The sequence below is a fragment of the Stenella coeruleoalba genome, assembly GCF_951394435.1.
Source record: "Stenella coeruleoalba genome assembly, chromosome: 9".
NCBI classification, from domain to species: Eukaryota; Metazoa; Chordata; class Mammalia; order Artiodactyla; family Delphinidae; genus Stenella; species Stenella coeruleoalba.
The window spans coordinates 33,326,626-33,343,165 of NC_137155.1; the positions used below are offsets into that span (position 1 = coordinate 33,326,626).

Here is a 16,540-nt window from a genome sequence, read left to right on the forward strand (position 1 = left end):
TCTAAATCAAAAAAAAAAAAAAAAGAATGCCATAAAGAAATTTTCCTTGGCTTTGGAATAGACTGCATATTTACAGGTGTGTGTGTGTGGGGCGGTGTGGATATTAGCACATTTTTCAACAATTCAGCTTGCTTTCTGCTTTATGTTAAAAGTTAGTACTGATATATACATGAAACTTCACAGAATCAAAATTAATTTTACATAGTGACAGGTAAGATTATCTTACTGTTAGTGATGAATAATATATTAATTGCTGTAGTTTTCATTTTTTAGTCTTAAATTAGTCTCTCCTTCTATCTGCCTCATATCATCTCTGTTCAACATTTCTTCATTTTAAAATAACTTTTAAAATAGAATTTCCCTTGAAATCAAGTATTATATCTGGGGCTCCTATGTAGGCTACTGATTGCTCTCCTGCTGATTCTTCCTCTACCCATCATTCTCCTGCATTTTCCGTGCCTCCTGCTTCTTTTGCTTTTCCTATCTCTGGACAAGGAAAAGCAAAGTTCTGTCACCTTTCACGAACTCTCAGGCTGTGTCCACATTATACTAGAAAGAGCTGGTCAATTCAGTCATACCGTAAGTTTAAAAGATGTCTGTTCTAACTCTATTGATTGGTTACTGTAAAAGTGATAACACAGAATAGATATAAACAGTCTGACTCACTCTGAGCTTGAGCCAGTTAGGAGCACAGACCTGTTAGCCTAGGGCTTCCAGTTTCAGCCTCTTACTCATTGTCCTGTTTCAGTCTTTCCTGGTTTACCTCTACCACAATGCTCTGAAGCTGAGAAGCGACTCTTTAATCCTATTCTTTTAATTTATTTGTCTCAGCTTTCAAAAAGTGATGGGAGAAGATAGGAATGTAGGGTCTTTTGAATCTCAGAATCACAATATCATAGAATATTAGGCAAGAGTGGAACCTGGTGTTCATCCTATCCATTTCCAAACTGTGGTGAGTGGATTTCTAGCATTCTCTCAGGGTTGTCTCACAGGCTAATAAGTTTGTGTTCATGGTCAAGGTGGGTGGGAGTGTAGGAGGTGGGAGGTGTGGCTCAAAGGGTGCTTGATAGACTGTATTTTCTGCCTCTCTTGGGGGCACAAACGCCCACTCCCATACACACATAGACACGTAGGCCCATTTCATGCATCTGTTCTAGTTTTATCAGTTTTTTCTAGTGGAGGTCCATAAGATTATTTTTGAGAATATTTCTTCTAAGAAAATACTTTAGCACCAATGATTTAGTTCAAATCTGTCATTTTACAGACTGAGATACTTAAAATCACAGGGATGTGGCTATCCCAGCGTCATGCTGCTATTTAATATTCATACTGTACCTTCCATCTCTGAAGAAAAGCTTGCTCACTCAGTTACTGAACCGAATCATAAGAATTTTCTGGGGCACAGATCTCTATATAAACAGGAAAACTAAAGAAAAGATGAAGATGTTCATTTAAGTCATGTGCTCACTGGAGTGTCAGAAATTGCTCTTGTTACCTGTTCGACTTCCATCAGATACGCATTTCATTAGGTCTAAATACTCATTCATCCATCCATTCAGAAAGTTTGATCATGTATATACCACACGCCAGATGTTGAGGACATAAATATGAGAGAAAAAATGATATAGTCTCTACCTTTATAGAGACTATGTCATTTTTTTCTGTCATATTTATAGAGACTGTCATACATTACATTTTACATAAAATTATACGTATATGTACTGTAAGGCATAATTTTTTGTAATTTAAGCAGTAATAAAAATAGCTACTATTTTGAAAGTCCGGCATTATATCCAGCTATTTAAGATATATAAGATATACATATGTTACTATTCTACAAGATAGTTATTATTTGCGTTTTACAGGCACTTAGAGGGTTAAGTAACGTATCCAAGACCATACAATTAATTGAATGCTACATCTAGGAGTGAAATTCAGGTTGGTCCACTTCTAAACTCTCAGCTGGGTGTAAGGGATTTTCTGTCTTTAAGAATCTCTAATAAATATTCTATATAAGGGGAACATTTTAGTCTTTAATTGACACGTTGGGGAAGGTAAGGGGAAAGCATAAATGGTTGCAGTGTTATGCCTGGATCTGAACATTTAAAAAAGCAATAGGAATGTTAGAAACATAACATTTTGCCTAATTCATGTTTTTAACAGCAAATTATGCCTTAAAAAGCAAAGTTCTGGGCTTCCCTGGTGGCGCAGTGGTTGAGAATCCACCTGCCGATGCAGGGGACATGGGTTCGTGCCCCGGTCCGGGAAGATCCCACATGCTGTGGAGCGGCTGGGCCCGTGAGCCATGGCCGCTGAGCCTGCGCGTCCGGAGCCTGTGCTCCGCCAACAGGAGAGGCCACAACAGTGAGAGGCCCGTGTACAAAAAAAAAAAAAAAAAAAAAGCAAAGTTCTGATTAATAATTAAATGTCATTCAAATGTCATTCAAACATGCCAACGTATGTAACATATGTAAATCTGTAATGAACCAAGCCCCTAATTTCAACTTCTGGAAATTAAATATTCATGGAAAAGGTTTGCTCCATAAATGTATTAAATCCTCTGGAGATGCTGCACACATTTCCAAAGCTGTAGTTGAATAATGGCCCTTTGAACACATTAACACTTTTATTTCCCTTTGCTGTCAATTCTTGGTGTTCAGTATTCTCAACAGGAAACAATTACGGATGATTAGTTAAGCCTGTGTCCCCAGGCACCTAAAATAACTCCTGTGTCTATAAAGGCAAAGCCTCTAGCAGGCAGCTAGAAAGAAAAAAATATTTTAAGGACTGATGAGAAGATTTTCTAGATTCCTTTTTTTTTTAACCTTGATCCGAAAACAGCTTAATCTAACGTTAACATTAGGATGACATTAACCTAGCCTCTAAATTTTCTTAATAATTTTCCTTTTGTAAGGATATGAGTCCATCTTCCATACAGCCTTGATATATTTACTATGATAATTGGTACAATTTATATCTTATAATTATACATTTTTGTTCATATGAAATAACATTTTTATTATCAGTGGTATGACATTTAAACAGATCTCAATTATACATTTGGTAATACTCTATTTTATCAAATCTAAGATATTACTGACTGTAGACAAATTATTATTTTATATATTACTAAAAAAGAAAAAAAGCACTGCCACTTCAACTATAATTCTGTTATCTTTTAGCATTTTATATTATCCTTAGAAAAACTATTTTGGATGTATTTAGACATGAATTTTTAATCACCTGTCACTCATGAGTATATGAAGAGATAAATATAAGCAAAATAAGTTGTTTATAGTATTTCTAAAATTTTTCTCAGTCAGAAGTATTTGATGCTTCTGAATCACTTAACTCAGAATCATTAACGTCCAGATTTTTCTCTCAATATTATATTCTTGAAATAAAGAGCGATGGTGATGCAGCATCTCTTAAAATAATGGAATTTATTCTAAGCCAAACATCACACATTGTACCAATATTAATGCTAGCGCTTCGTTATCTTGCAAAATGTGTTAACAAATTTTTTTCCAACATGTTGCTGGTATCTTGCTGTATTAGGCTCTACAAAGTACTTCATCTTTGCAAAAAATTATGGAATTTTAATTACTTCTACAGTTCATATCTGCTTCACTGATGCTAGCACCCTGTTGTTCTATTTCTGTAATTGAATGAGTATATAATAACTTTCTGTTTCAGTGACCAAAGATTGTGTATAATCATTTTAATGACTTTTAAGATGTTAATTAAATTCAATATATGTAGTGCTGATGGTGTCAATAATTATTCTAAAATTTCATCAGTATGAATGGCTTTGACCACATTCATGTATGTGCAGGCCATGACAGCAATTTTTTAAATTAAAGTATAGTTGATTTATAATATCATGTTAGTTTCTGGTGTACAGCAGAGTGATTCAGTTATATGTGTATATTTTTTCATATTACTTTCCATTATAGGTTATTACAAGATACTGACTATAGCTTCTTGTGCTATACATTAAATCCCTGTTGCCTATCCATTTTATGTATAGTAGTTTGTATCTATTAATTCCATATGCCTAATTTATCCCTCCCCCATTCCCTTTCCCCTTTGGTAGCCCTAAGTTTGTTTTCTATGTTTGTGAATCTGTTTCTGTTTGGTATGTAGATTCATTTGTATTATTTTTTAGATTTCTGCATTATAAGTGATGCCATATAATATTTGTCTTTCTCTAACTTCATTTAGTATGGCATTCTCTAGGTCCATCCACATTGCTGCAAATGGCAATATTTCATTTTTCTTTATGGCTGAGTAATATTCCATTGTATTCAATATATAGATATGCCACATCTTCTTAAGCCAGTCTTCTGTTGATGGGCACTTGGGTTGTTTCCAGTCTTGGCTATTGTAAATAGTGTTGCTGTGAACATTGGGGTGCATTTATCTTTCCAAATTAGAGTTTTCATCCCTTCCAGATATACATCCAGGAGTGGGATTGCTGGATCATATGGTACCTCTATTTTTAGCTTTTTTAAGGAACCTCCATACTGTTCTCCAAAGTGGCTGCACCAGTTTACATTCCCACCAACAGTGTAGGAGGGTTCCCTTTTCTCCACACCGTCTCCAACATTTACTATTTGTAGACTTTTGATGATAGCCATTCTGACCGCTGTGAGGTGATACCTCATTGTACTTTTGATTTGGATTTCTCTCATAATTAGCAATGTTGAGCATCTTTTCATGGACTGGTTGACCATCTGTATGTTGTCTTTGGAGAAATGTCTATTAGGTCTTCTGCTCATTTTTTGACTCGGTTTTTTTATTTGTTTTTTTGTTTTGATATTGAGTTGTATGAGCTGTTTGTATATTTTGGATATTAACCCCTTGTTGGTTGCATCACTTGCAAATATTTTCTCCCATTCAGTAGATTGTCTTTTCGTTTTGTTGATGGTTTTCTTTGTTGTGCAAAAGCCTTTATGTTGGGTTAGGTTCCATTTGTTTATTTTTGCTTTTATTTCTTTTGCCTTGGGAGAGTGATCTAAGAAAATATTAGTGCAGTTTATGTCCAGGAATGTTTTGCCTCTTTTTTCTTCTAGCTATCATGTCTTATATTTAGGTCTTTAAACCATTTTGAGTTTATTTTTGTATATGGTATGAGGGAGTGTTCTAATTTCATTGCTTTACATGTAGCTGTCCAGCTTTTCACACCACTTGGTGAAGAGACTGTCTTTTCTCCATTGTATATTCTTGCCTCATTTTTTGTAGATTAATTGGCCATAGGTGTGTGGATTTATTTCTGGGCTCTCTATCCTGTTCCATTGATCTATATGTCTGTTTTTTGTGCCTATACCACACTGTTTTGCTGACTATAACTTTGTAGTATTGTCTGAAGTCTGGAAGGGTTATGCCTCAAGCTTTGTTCTTTTTTTTATTGCTTTGGCATTTCTGGGTCTTTTGTGGTTCCATACAAATTTTAGGATTATTTGTTCTAGTTCTGTGAAAAATGCATGACAGCAATTTTAAGATGCCATAAACTGTTTCACAGATAGATTTCAGAGATGCTGAAAAGGAGGGAGGGAGAGTGTATCCTAGAATCAATGAAACAAGATAATGGAACTTTATATTTTCAAGTAGACTATATCTGAATAAAAGATTTATATGTGAAATAGAGTATTTATATAATCTCTGACAATGAGAAATAATTAATTTTTGATACCCCTACAATAATTTCCAGAAACAAGTATAAAAATTCTTAGTCATAAACAAAGCACCCATAAAATTTTTTTCTTAGTAATACCAACTATCAAACAGGGTTCTCCTGATATTGCAGGATATCATGAAGCAAAGGTAATGGAAGGATCACAAACTTTGGGATCACAAATAGCCAGCATAAAATATTGCTGTATGCATGACAAAGAAAATGTTAATTAACCTCTCTGACATTCACCATCTTCATTTTTAAACTAAGTGTGATAACACCTGTTTTTGTGAGTATTAGGGATCATGTGAGGCCTCTTGCACTGCTCCTGGTACATGGCAAGCACTTAATATATTTCTAATGCTAATATTAGGAGAAATAGGAATACTTTGCCAGTGAGTAGAAAAAGTTATGCAGGCTGGTTTGATTTTTGAGATTGTAGTAAATTGCAGCTTTACTTTTCTAAGTTTAGCCACTATACTTCCTCAAATTTATTTTAATTCTATTCCAAAAGGAGCACCCTATTCAAAGGAGAGGCGGAGACTTCAACCTGCTTAGCAGAGTCTAGTTTTGGCTGTTACCTCCAAGCACACAAAGCTGTGTGGAAGCCTCAGTGCAGTGCCTTTGGATCATGCCCATAGCATCCAAAGGGAAGCACATAGGATAAAACAGGCCTGTGGCATAAGTATCACAGTTTACAATGAAGAGATTCAGAAAAGCTTTTTTCCTAACTTCCCAAACAGGTACAACTGGCCCTTCATATTCACAGGTTATGCATTCATGGATTCAACGAACCATGGAACGAAAATAATAAAAAAAAATTCCAGAAAGTTCCAAAAAGCAAAATTTGAATTTGCTGTGTGCTGGCAACTATTTACATAGCTATTTCATTGCATTATGTTTTGTAAGTAATCTAGAGATGATTTAAAATATACAGGAAGACGTATGTAGATTATATACAAATACTATCCATTTTATATAAGGGACTTGAGTACTCTCAGATTTCAGTGTCTGAGGGGGGTCCTGGAACCAATCCCTCACAGATACCAAAGGATACTATATTTTGACATTCTTGTTTGGTCAAATTTTTCATGCATTTTATAAATTATTTTTTTCAACACCTTAAACTTATACAGTGCTGTATATCAATTCTATCTCAATAAAACTGGAAGAAAAAATGTATAAAAAGTCAGGCTTTGGCAATTAATTTTCATCTCTTTAATTCCCTCCTTTTACTTATTTCTCACAACATTACCCTGTCGTAGTTTGGAGTCTGTCGTAGATTGGATTAAAAGATAGCCATGCAATTTTTTACAACTCCATTAGAGAATGAACAATTACAAATTAAGGGTGAAGACTTTGTGGCACAGGATCTCACAGATTGGTGCCTGAGATAATCTGTTACCTCATACATAAATGCCTGAGGTAAAGTTGGTTTGTTGGACAACAAACCTATTTTCTCTTCTTCCTAAGCACACAGCTAGGTAATGTCTTCTTATCCTGCTCCCAGGAAGACAGGGCCATAAGTCAGAATTGTAATCAGTCGAATGCAAATTGAGGTGATGGGTGCCTCTCTAAGCCATAAAATCTCCCTCACAGTTACCCTTGCTCTTTCCCTGTCCACTGGCTCACAGAAGATGATCAGGTTGAATGTGGAAACCACATGATGAAGATGGTAGAGCCCAAGATGGAAGGATCCTGGATCTCTAAATTATCACTTAGAGGAAAGTTGCTCTGAGATCAGGAATATCTCAGAACTTGTGTGAGTGAGCTGTAAACTTCTATTTTGAGACACTATACATTTTTTTGTATGTTTGTGCAGGGTTAAAAGTGGTATTTGTTGTGTCATTTTGGTAAATTGTCTACCTATAATTAAATATTTTACTTACTTGAACGCACTGGTAAGAGACATTATTTTACTTCAAGTGTCATTTTGCAGCTAAAAGATAGATGAAAAATCATAAACGGTGTGCTAGAGGCATTGTTTAATACCGCTATGTATGTAATAAAGTTCTAGGTTATGGGACTTAGAGCATGCATCTCAAACCAAATCTGTGCATTTGAATAAATGAAGGATTTTGTTAAAATCACATTCTGATTTGGTAGGTCTGGGATAAGGCCTGAGATTCTGCATTTCTAACAAGTTCCCAGATGTCCCCCATGCTGCCGGTCTGCAAACCACACTCTATGTAAGGAACAAGGCTGTAACTAGAGCATTCTCTTTCCCTCACTGGATATGAAACCTCTAGTCTTCTCTACATGTTTAACTCTCCTGCTCAAGTCTTTTGTTATGGATTGAATTGTGTCGCTCCCCGCTCCCCCGCTCCCCCCCACCAAAGAGTTGTTGCTGACCTAACTACCGGTACCTGTGAGTGCGACCGTATAACCGTATATGGAAATAGGGTCTTTGCAGATGTAATCAAGTTACGATGAGGTTATTAGAGTGCACCGTAATCCACACGACTGGTGCCCTAATAAGAAGAGGGAAATTTGGACACAAAATCTTGCAGTGACTGATGGGGAGATTGGAGTAATGCATCTACAAACCAGAGAATGCCAAGGATTTCTGGTTGTCCCCAGAAGCTGAGAGGCATGGGAAAAATTCTCAGAGTTCTCAGATGGAACCAACCCTGCTGACACCTTGGTTTTGGACTTCTGGCTTTCAGAACTGTGTGACAAATTTCTGTAGTTTTAAGCCATTTATTTCTGAAATACTTTGTTACAAAAGACCTAGGAAACTAATACACTTTTGTATGCTGTAATGTCAAATTGCTGTGATATTTAGCATAATACTTATCAATGAGAGGATGAAAGGAGATGGATGAGTATCTTTTTTTTCCTTATCTTTATAAATAGTAAAGGAATTTAAAATGATTCATATCTTCTCATTACCCACACCAAGTTTTTTGGTTTCTTTTGTCAGTGAATCACTGATTACCCAGGATGTCAGGAATGTTTAACTGCTTCGTGAAAGTTAAGCATGAGAAGTCTTTGTGGGTTGTTTTTTTTTCTTCCTGACATACAGTTTACTTAGTGCATTTTCTACCGGATTACCTCCTCTGCATGGAAAATAACAAAATGACCTAAAACTGCCCTGGGGGCTACAGAACTGTTATGCTTCTGAGAAACTGAGCCCTCAAACTAATTTTTCTCAGATTCCCAAGTGATAAACATGTTAAGTATATTTTCCCCTTTTTTGGTAATGAGTCAAATGGATGTCAGTTCATTAACGCTCTTTACTCCTCTTGTCTTCCTGTCTTTCCTGGAGCTCTTCACACAGATATAGCTAGGCAAAGAAGGATGGGGTAGGTTTTCCTCTGTCAGCTGTATGAAGGAAAGTTACTGTCTACTTCTCTATAGAAAGGGGGACATTTGGTGGAATTAAGTAAGGAATCCAAGGTAATATAGCATTAAGAATATTTTCCCTTTATTACCCAAATAACCATCCTGAAGGAAAGATGATAACACATTTTCATAATTTAAATACAGGTGAGTAATTGCAACAGTGAAAGTGATATTTGTTGTTCTTATTGTTTTGGGAAAGTGCCTATCATTAAATACTTTATCTAATTATACATATAAGCACTGGTAAGAGACATCATTTTATTTCAAGTGGCACTTTTGCAGCTTGAAAAATAAAAGAGAAAAAAATAATTAACACTGTGCCTGTGGGGATAGATTATGCCAAGGCAAAACAAGAAGCTACGTTAAACTTAATCTGTGGATGCTGGGTTCTGTTGCTCTTTGGTGAATGTATTTAACTCAAAGTGTTTTCCCCTGGATTTTCTGATAATGAAGAATAATGGCATAAAGCATGGCCAGTGTTCTGCTCCTGAATTGACTTAGTTTGTGTGTAGATGCTGTGCAGCACCCTTTCAGGATGGAGGCACTCATTCCCTCAGGTGCTGGAAATTTGCGTCACTCAGGGCCATCAAGGCCCAAGATTCCTTTCTCAAGGTGAGACAACTCTGGAGGACCTCCACAGCTCCCTGTGGGATTGTCCAAGACCTTGGCTGTAATTGTATCACAGTTCAACATGTATCCTATGATCTTCACTCACTGACTGGTGTTGATCCTAGGAATGCTCCCAGCAAAATCTCAGAATCTCAGTCTGTTTTTCAGGTAGCCAAGTTTCAACAGCATATAAACTAAAGCAACGTGAGATAAATAGTCAAGAATACTGAATGGTGATAGTGAATACTGGTACTGGTAGTGATATTGAATATTGATAGTGAAGGACTCTGATACTTAATCTAGTAGATATGTTAGATAAAATAATGACCTCCCAAAAGATATCCATGTTCTAATCCCTGGAAACTGTAAATATGTTACCTTACATGTCAAAAGGGACTTTGGAGATGTGATTATCATTAGGATCTCCAGATGAGTAAATTCTACTGGATTATCCAGACGGGCCCAGTGTAATCTCAAGGGGCTTTAAAAGTGGAGAAAGGAGGCAGAAGAAATCAGAGAAAGATATGTGACAATGGAAACAAGGTCAGAATGCTAAATATGAGAAGGTCTCAAACCACTGCTGCTGGCCTTTAAGATGGAGAAAGGGGGTCAGAAGCCAAGGAATGCAGGGCAGCCTCTAGAAGCTGGAGAGTCAGAGCCTACAGCCTCCACAAAGAAATGGAGCTGACACTTTGATTTTAGGACTTTTAACCCAAAGAAAGGTAATAAATTTATGTTGTTTTAAGCCACCAAGTTTGTGGTCTATTGTTAGAGCAGCAATAGAAAAGTGATGCAGTATATTTCTTATGCATGTTCAATTATGCAAACTGTAAAATCAGTGTCATCATTTCATGATCACTAACATTGGATAAAATGGCCTGCCTGGGGTACTGAACTTGCTCTGAGTCCATTCTTCACTGCCTGCCGCATTTTGGTGATCACATTTTATTCTCAACCCTATATGCTTACAGTGAGATTTACAGCCAGCTGGACCATACCTGGCTGTGTCTTGACAAAACACCACAGGTTTAAAAATGGTGTTCGGATGACAATGTCATAGGACAGTCTTTGTAGTTCTTTGGACCTAGGTCCAAATCCCAGCACCATAATTTACTAGCTGTGTGGCCATAGTCAATTGCCCAACTTCTCTGAGCCACCTTTCCTCATTTACCAAATTGGGGTAATATATAACTTACAGAGTTGTTATGAGTATTAAACTACAGCATGTTCTTACACATTGTCTGGCATAGAACAGGCACTTAATAAACATTAGTTATTTATGTTATTACATCATGGTTCAGTGATTCAATCAATTCAAGAAATATTGTGTGAGCCCTTACTGTGTGCTAAGAATTGTTTTCCCAATTTGCTTAATGACCACGTAGAGATAGAAGTGAAATTGGTCTTCAGGATTTGAGAATCGTAGGTCACAGGTACAATACCCATTACTGTATCCACAATTAACTGATTTAATTAATTAACAAATGGCTTTGATCATTTTTATTCAGTGTGGACGGACTTCATGTTATCCAGTGGAGGCCGTATGAAAATACCTCGCATCAGCCCAAAACACGTAAACCACACACAGAGTATCTAAAGAAAACAGCATTTTCCCTACAGTTCTTGAAAAAATGTGATTGTAGTAGACTTCATTGAAAATGGAGGAGAAAACTTCAGAGCATTTGAGGTTATGACGTTGAAAATGGAGGAGAAAACTTCAGAGCGTTTGAGGTTATGACCAAATACCTATTTTTATCCTTAGGTTATTTGACTAGAACAGCATATACATGTTCAGTATTTCATTAAAAAGCACATTCCTGCTCAGAGACATAACATATACTTGCAGTGAAAGAATTTTATTTTCCTATTACAAACTCGGCCAGAACCACATGGAAGAAGACCAAAGGATGTATTACCTTTAAAATCCATTCATTTGGTTTTGAAAGGCTTTCTCTAAATACCAGCTGAAATAATTGTATTACTTTCAGTTCTTACTGAAGTGTTTATAAAGTCATTAAAGGAAAAATTAACAAAATATAAGGCAAAGAGGAGTATCACTATAAAGGCTCAATAAATCAAATGCAGCGAAATGCCTTTCATTAATCAAAATTGTTAAAAAATAAAAGGAAAATTGTAGAAACTTTTGTGAAACCTAAAGAATCATTATAGGGGTGAATTTAAGTTTAGTGTTTGATTATAAGTAAACCTTTAAACATCCATTTATTTCATTTACAAAGAAAGGGCCCAGTGAAATCAAACACACAAGAGGAAAGAAATAGTAGGAAATGTTTTCCTTAGTGGGCTTGTATTATGATGATTAAAGTCTGTATTCTCAGTAGAGAATAGTGCCATTAATAGATTTGAACATGGCGAACATAATTCCTTAGGTATTTCAGCAGATTCCAAAACCAAATCCACAATCTTATACCATTAAGGGTAATGTGAAATTATTAACAAAATTACAAAGAGAACTGAAGGAGCCTTTAAATATGCTAGTAGAAACTTTTCATTTTATAGAAAAGGGAATTGAAGCCTGAAGAGATATACTACAATCCAATTAATGAGTCACCCAAAATTAGAAGATCCAATATTTAGTTGTGGAACCTTGTTTTTGACTGCTAGTGTGTTGTCCAATTTTATTTCCACCTCACTTAACAGACTTTGTTCAAAATGCCTTTTGACTGTTTTCCAAGATCCAGTCCACAGTCAATTGCTTCTAAAGTTTCCTAGGTATGTGCCCCAAGGTTTTGAACGTAATTCTAAATAAAAGTAACAAATTGTTTCCAAGGTAAGTTAGTATTGTCTAGAGCAGCACAATCCAATAAAAATATTTTCTAATGGATACAATGAAAAAGTGAAAAGTAACAGATGAATAAATTTTAGTAATACATTTTATTATTTAACTCAACATATCAAACAATTATTTCAACATGTAATAAATGTTTTAAAAATTAAGTAGATATTTTATATTCTTGCTTTATACTCAGTCTTCAAAATCAGTGTGGATTTTACATTTACAACACATATCAATTTAGACATATTTCAAGTGCTCAGTTGCTAATCATGGCATGTGGCTACCATATTGGACAATATGTATCTAGAGTGACAACCATTATTCAAATCCTGCATTAAAATTAAATTACTTTAGTCTAATTATAAGCATGAATAACTGTTGAATAAATAATGGAACTGGCAGTTTTGGATTCCCTAAATATTAGAAATTGTATTTATATTCTGGACTTCATATTACATGTATATTGAATTTCTCATCTTTTCTCTTTTCTTCCTTTTGTTTCTCTCTTTCTTCTTTTCTGCTGTGTTCTGGGAGAATTCCTCTAACTGCCCTTCTAATTCATGGCCTTAATTTTCCATAGTATCTTATCAGTTCTTCAAGGTCTCCATTGCACATTTAAATTTGATAATTTGGTTTTTCGACGGGCTCTATTTCTTGATCTTGGATGATTCTCTGTGATAGATTTAATTTACCCTTCGATCTCCCTAATATTATAAAGTGTTTATTATTAATTTTCTCCCTTCTTTGGATTTATTTCATTTGGTTACTCAGAATACATTTCTCCTCTTTTATACTGTGTAATCTTTGTATAATAAATATTATATTGGTCATTTATTTCAAAGTTCTGTGGCAAAACAGTGGAGTACATGTGTGGAGGCCCAGGTAGTTAGGGATTGAAGCAACTAAGCACACGGCTTCACCAGCAAGGGGTTTCAAATGACATTATTTAAATGTACCCCAGAGGGAACATCACAGTAAAGATTGTGGGAAATTAGTTTGCTGAATTTTAGTGACACTCAAGATATGCAGGTCATCGGAATGGCAGCATATCTCTGGCATGAACAATATGTAAATATCCTGTTTGTCCAGGTGCTGAACATCTTTGGAGTAAAACATGATACTAGACACACGGTGCAAGGTCTCTGTTACTGTGCAGAGGACTGCATAGTCAAACTCAACTAAAGCTAGGCTGATTCTGCTGTCACATGTGTCTGCATTCTTGTCAGTGTGCCTGAGGACAGAAGATATATCCCCACGTTTGCAAGAACTTGTATGATGTTTTGTATCTTCCTGTTAATAAATGTGGTCCATTGGCATATTTGGTCTAAACTTACTTTTATTTTAACAGACCACCTGATAACCAGATGCCATGCAGTATACACTCAACTCTAATCTCCAAAGGCCACCGAATATTGACTAGCCAGCCGGATCAGGTCAGTTTAAAATGATTGGTTTGGTCTTTTTTTCCCATTGCTTTCTTAATCTTCATGAAGAAAAGTCTAAAATTTTGTTATTGTCATGTAAGTACCTGTTAGATGTTATGTGGGTTTCTGTTAAAGCGGAGTTCTTATCAAAAGGGAAAGAGGAAAATTTCTCCTTTCTGTAGTTTTATCTGGTAGTTTGTATTACTTGTGTGGTGTGGAGAGGGCGTATATAGTTAGGACAGCTAAGAAGCAGACTGAGGAGTCTCTCCATTTCTGATTGGTTGCCTGAGTATGCAGGTAGTATACCTGAGGCAGACAGGTATTCTTCTTACAGGACTGGGGCAGTCCCCACAATCTTACATGCAGTCAAGATCGTCTGTGTCCCCCACATCCTGCAAAAGTTGCTCACAGTTTCTGCCCCTCACTGTTTTCTCCTACCTGTCCATGTAGCAGTGACTGCTTGGTGTTCCACGTATTATGAACCAGATACAGACAAGTAAACTCTAAGGGATTTTATGGATCACATGGTAATTTTCATTCCATGAGGGAAAGGCAAGAAAAGATTTTTAAAGCCTTGATATTACAAAATACTTCCCAGCATCATTTCAATGTTGGCTCTTCCTATCACTACAGTCCAACGAGATTCCATTAAATAAGGTCAAAGGTGTATAACTTTCCTTTTATCTGGTCCTTCTGTAGTCTCCATCCTTGACCTACAAGCACAGCATTATCTTTGAGATGACCTAGGATTATATTGATTCTACAGATCCCAGGGAATGGGTTCCTTCAGAAAGCCATAAATAAAACATCTATAACTCCACTCCTGTTACCTTCTGAGGCATAACTGAGATAGCAGAAATAATCTAAAATGTTTATTAGTTTCCAGTAAGGGAAAGTCATTAAACAAATGTAGGGCCATTCACAGCAAATACTCATCTTAAAAACACGATGGCAAATTAGATCAGTACTTTGCAAAAAAAAAAAAAAAAACACACACAAAGGATTTATATTTTGTACTTGTATTTACATGTTTGCTAATTCATTCCAGTTATGTTTTAATTGTAAGCATCTTTATAACCAATACTTTATCTTCATCATTTCAGGCCTTCCAAGTTTTAATTGTTAGTCTTCTACACTTTCAAATATGATAGTTATTCTTTTATTTCACATTTATATGATAAATATAAGGGAATTTAGGAAGGAGGAAAGTTCGATGTCAAATGGAATTAAAATCCTAACTTGAAAAACATGCTAGAGAGCACTCACAATTCTTGACTTTTTCATCAACTCCAATTTCAAATATTTGTTGTGTGATGATTTTACTTTTTCCTTTCTCTGCCCTGGAAGCAAAGCCGGCAGTATTTTAATATCATGAAGCGTTATATTCGCTCTTTCAGTTGATTCTCAGAAAATGCCTGCACAGTCTCACTGTATTCCCAATGCACAGAAGTTTTTAAAGGCGTTGTTTTTCTTTAGGCATGCACTTAATAATATGAAAACTGCTTGATTACTAAAAGACTCAACTCAAAGGAAACTGACTTCATCTTCTCATGTCTATGGTTTCGTTTGTAAAAGGCTGAAAATGTGTACTGCCTATACGCGTGAAAAATAGCCCAACACATAATCTTTTACTTACTCAACACAGCGTTTCCTGTTTTGAATCTGTGGATTCTAATAGGATCAAATTGTTTTCCCTTGTGATGATCTTGTAATGAGGATGCTGCATAATTGGAGGAGTAATTGATTCAAAAGAACTGGGAGTTGGGGAAAATAAGTAAAAAAAATTCCTGGAACTATTTACCCTAACTGACTCCAAAAACGATACTTTACATTCTAAATGAAGATAAAAACAAAACACAATGCTGTTTTTTGCTCAAAATATTTTAAAGCATTATATTTGAGGCCCAGTGAACGAAGAGCTGTTTGAAAGCTATTTGCAAGCATTGCAGCAACAGAAGCAGAAGCATATAGTTCAGGTAGAATGAACATAAATGTCAAAAAGGCTTCTGTCAGAAGGAAAATTCTGAACCCTGATAGTTCTACTTCCAATTATAATAGCAGATACAGTATCAAGAAAAGACTGCAGTGAAATTCAAGTGCTGTACTCAGCTGATGGCTATTCTTGTGTTGCTTTCTCTTTTAGCAAATTAGTCCTTCCAGGACCTATCTGTTGTGTAAAAGTCTTGCATTTATGTATATTGATTTTCCCTCTTCTACAGTATAATATGTTATTATATGTGATCAGCTAATTTCTCCTTGAGTCTTTTTTGTATGACAAGGTAGGATTTCGGACATTCAAAATCAAATGTCTAGCTGTTACATTTCCGGTAACTTCAGAACAAGCTTGAAATATGAGAAATATTGGTAAAACTATCTGAAGGTTGATGAATCTCAATAGAGACAAAAATAATGCAGAAATAGATCAACAAATATCATTAATACTCCACCCTAGTAAACAAAAGGAAAAGTCATTAAGATAAAACTCAGCAGAAGATGAATAGACATTTTCCCTTCAATCTAAGTATGTAATTATTCTAGAATTGTAGGTATATAAACTATATGCTATTATTTTGTTTGCAGTTACATATGCCAATGTACTCAAACTCAGTGACCAAGGAACTTTACTGAAGTGGTTTTTAGCTTTAATTTTAGGTCAAAGGGACAAATGTAAAAGAAACAAATTAATACAAT

At 35.6% G+C, this 16,540-nt stretch overlaps 1 protein-coding gene across 4 annotated transcripts in view; it reads left to right on the plus strand.

The window, feature by feature from the left end:
- The window catches only part of TMEM196 (transmembrane protein 196), a 301,366-nt gene that overhangs the window by 166,128 nt on the left and 118,698 nt on the right, over positions 1–16,540 (plus strand). For all 4 annotated transcript variants that reach the window (XR_013829718.1, XR_013829719.1, XR_013829720.1 and 1 more), the window contains one exon: positions 13,774–13,858. Coding sequence is in view for 1 of the 4 variants with exons in the window: in XM_079931368.1 (XP_079787494.1) it covers positions 13,774–13,858 (85 nt within the window). In the remaining 3 variants the exon portion in view is untranslated. The remainder of the gene's footprint in view (positions 1–13,773; positions 13,859–16,540) is intronic.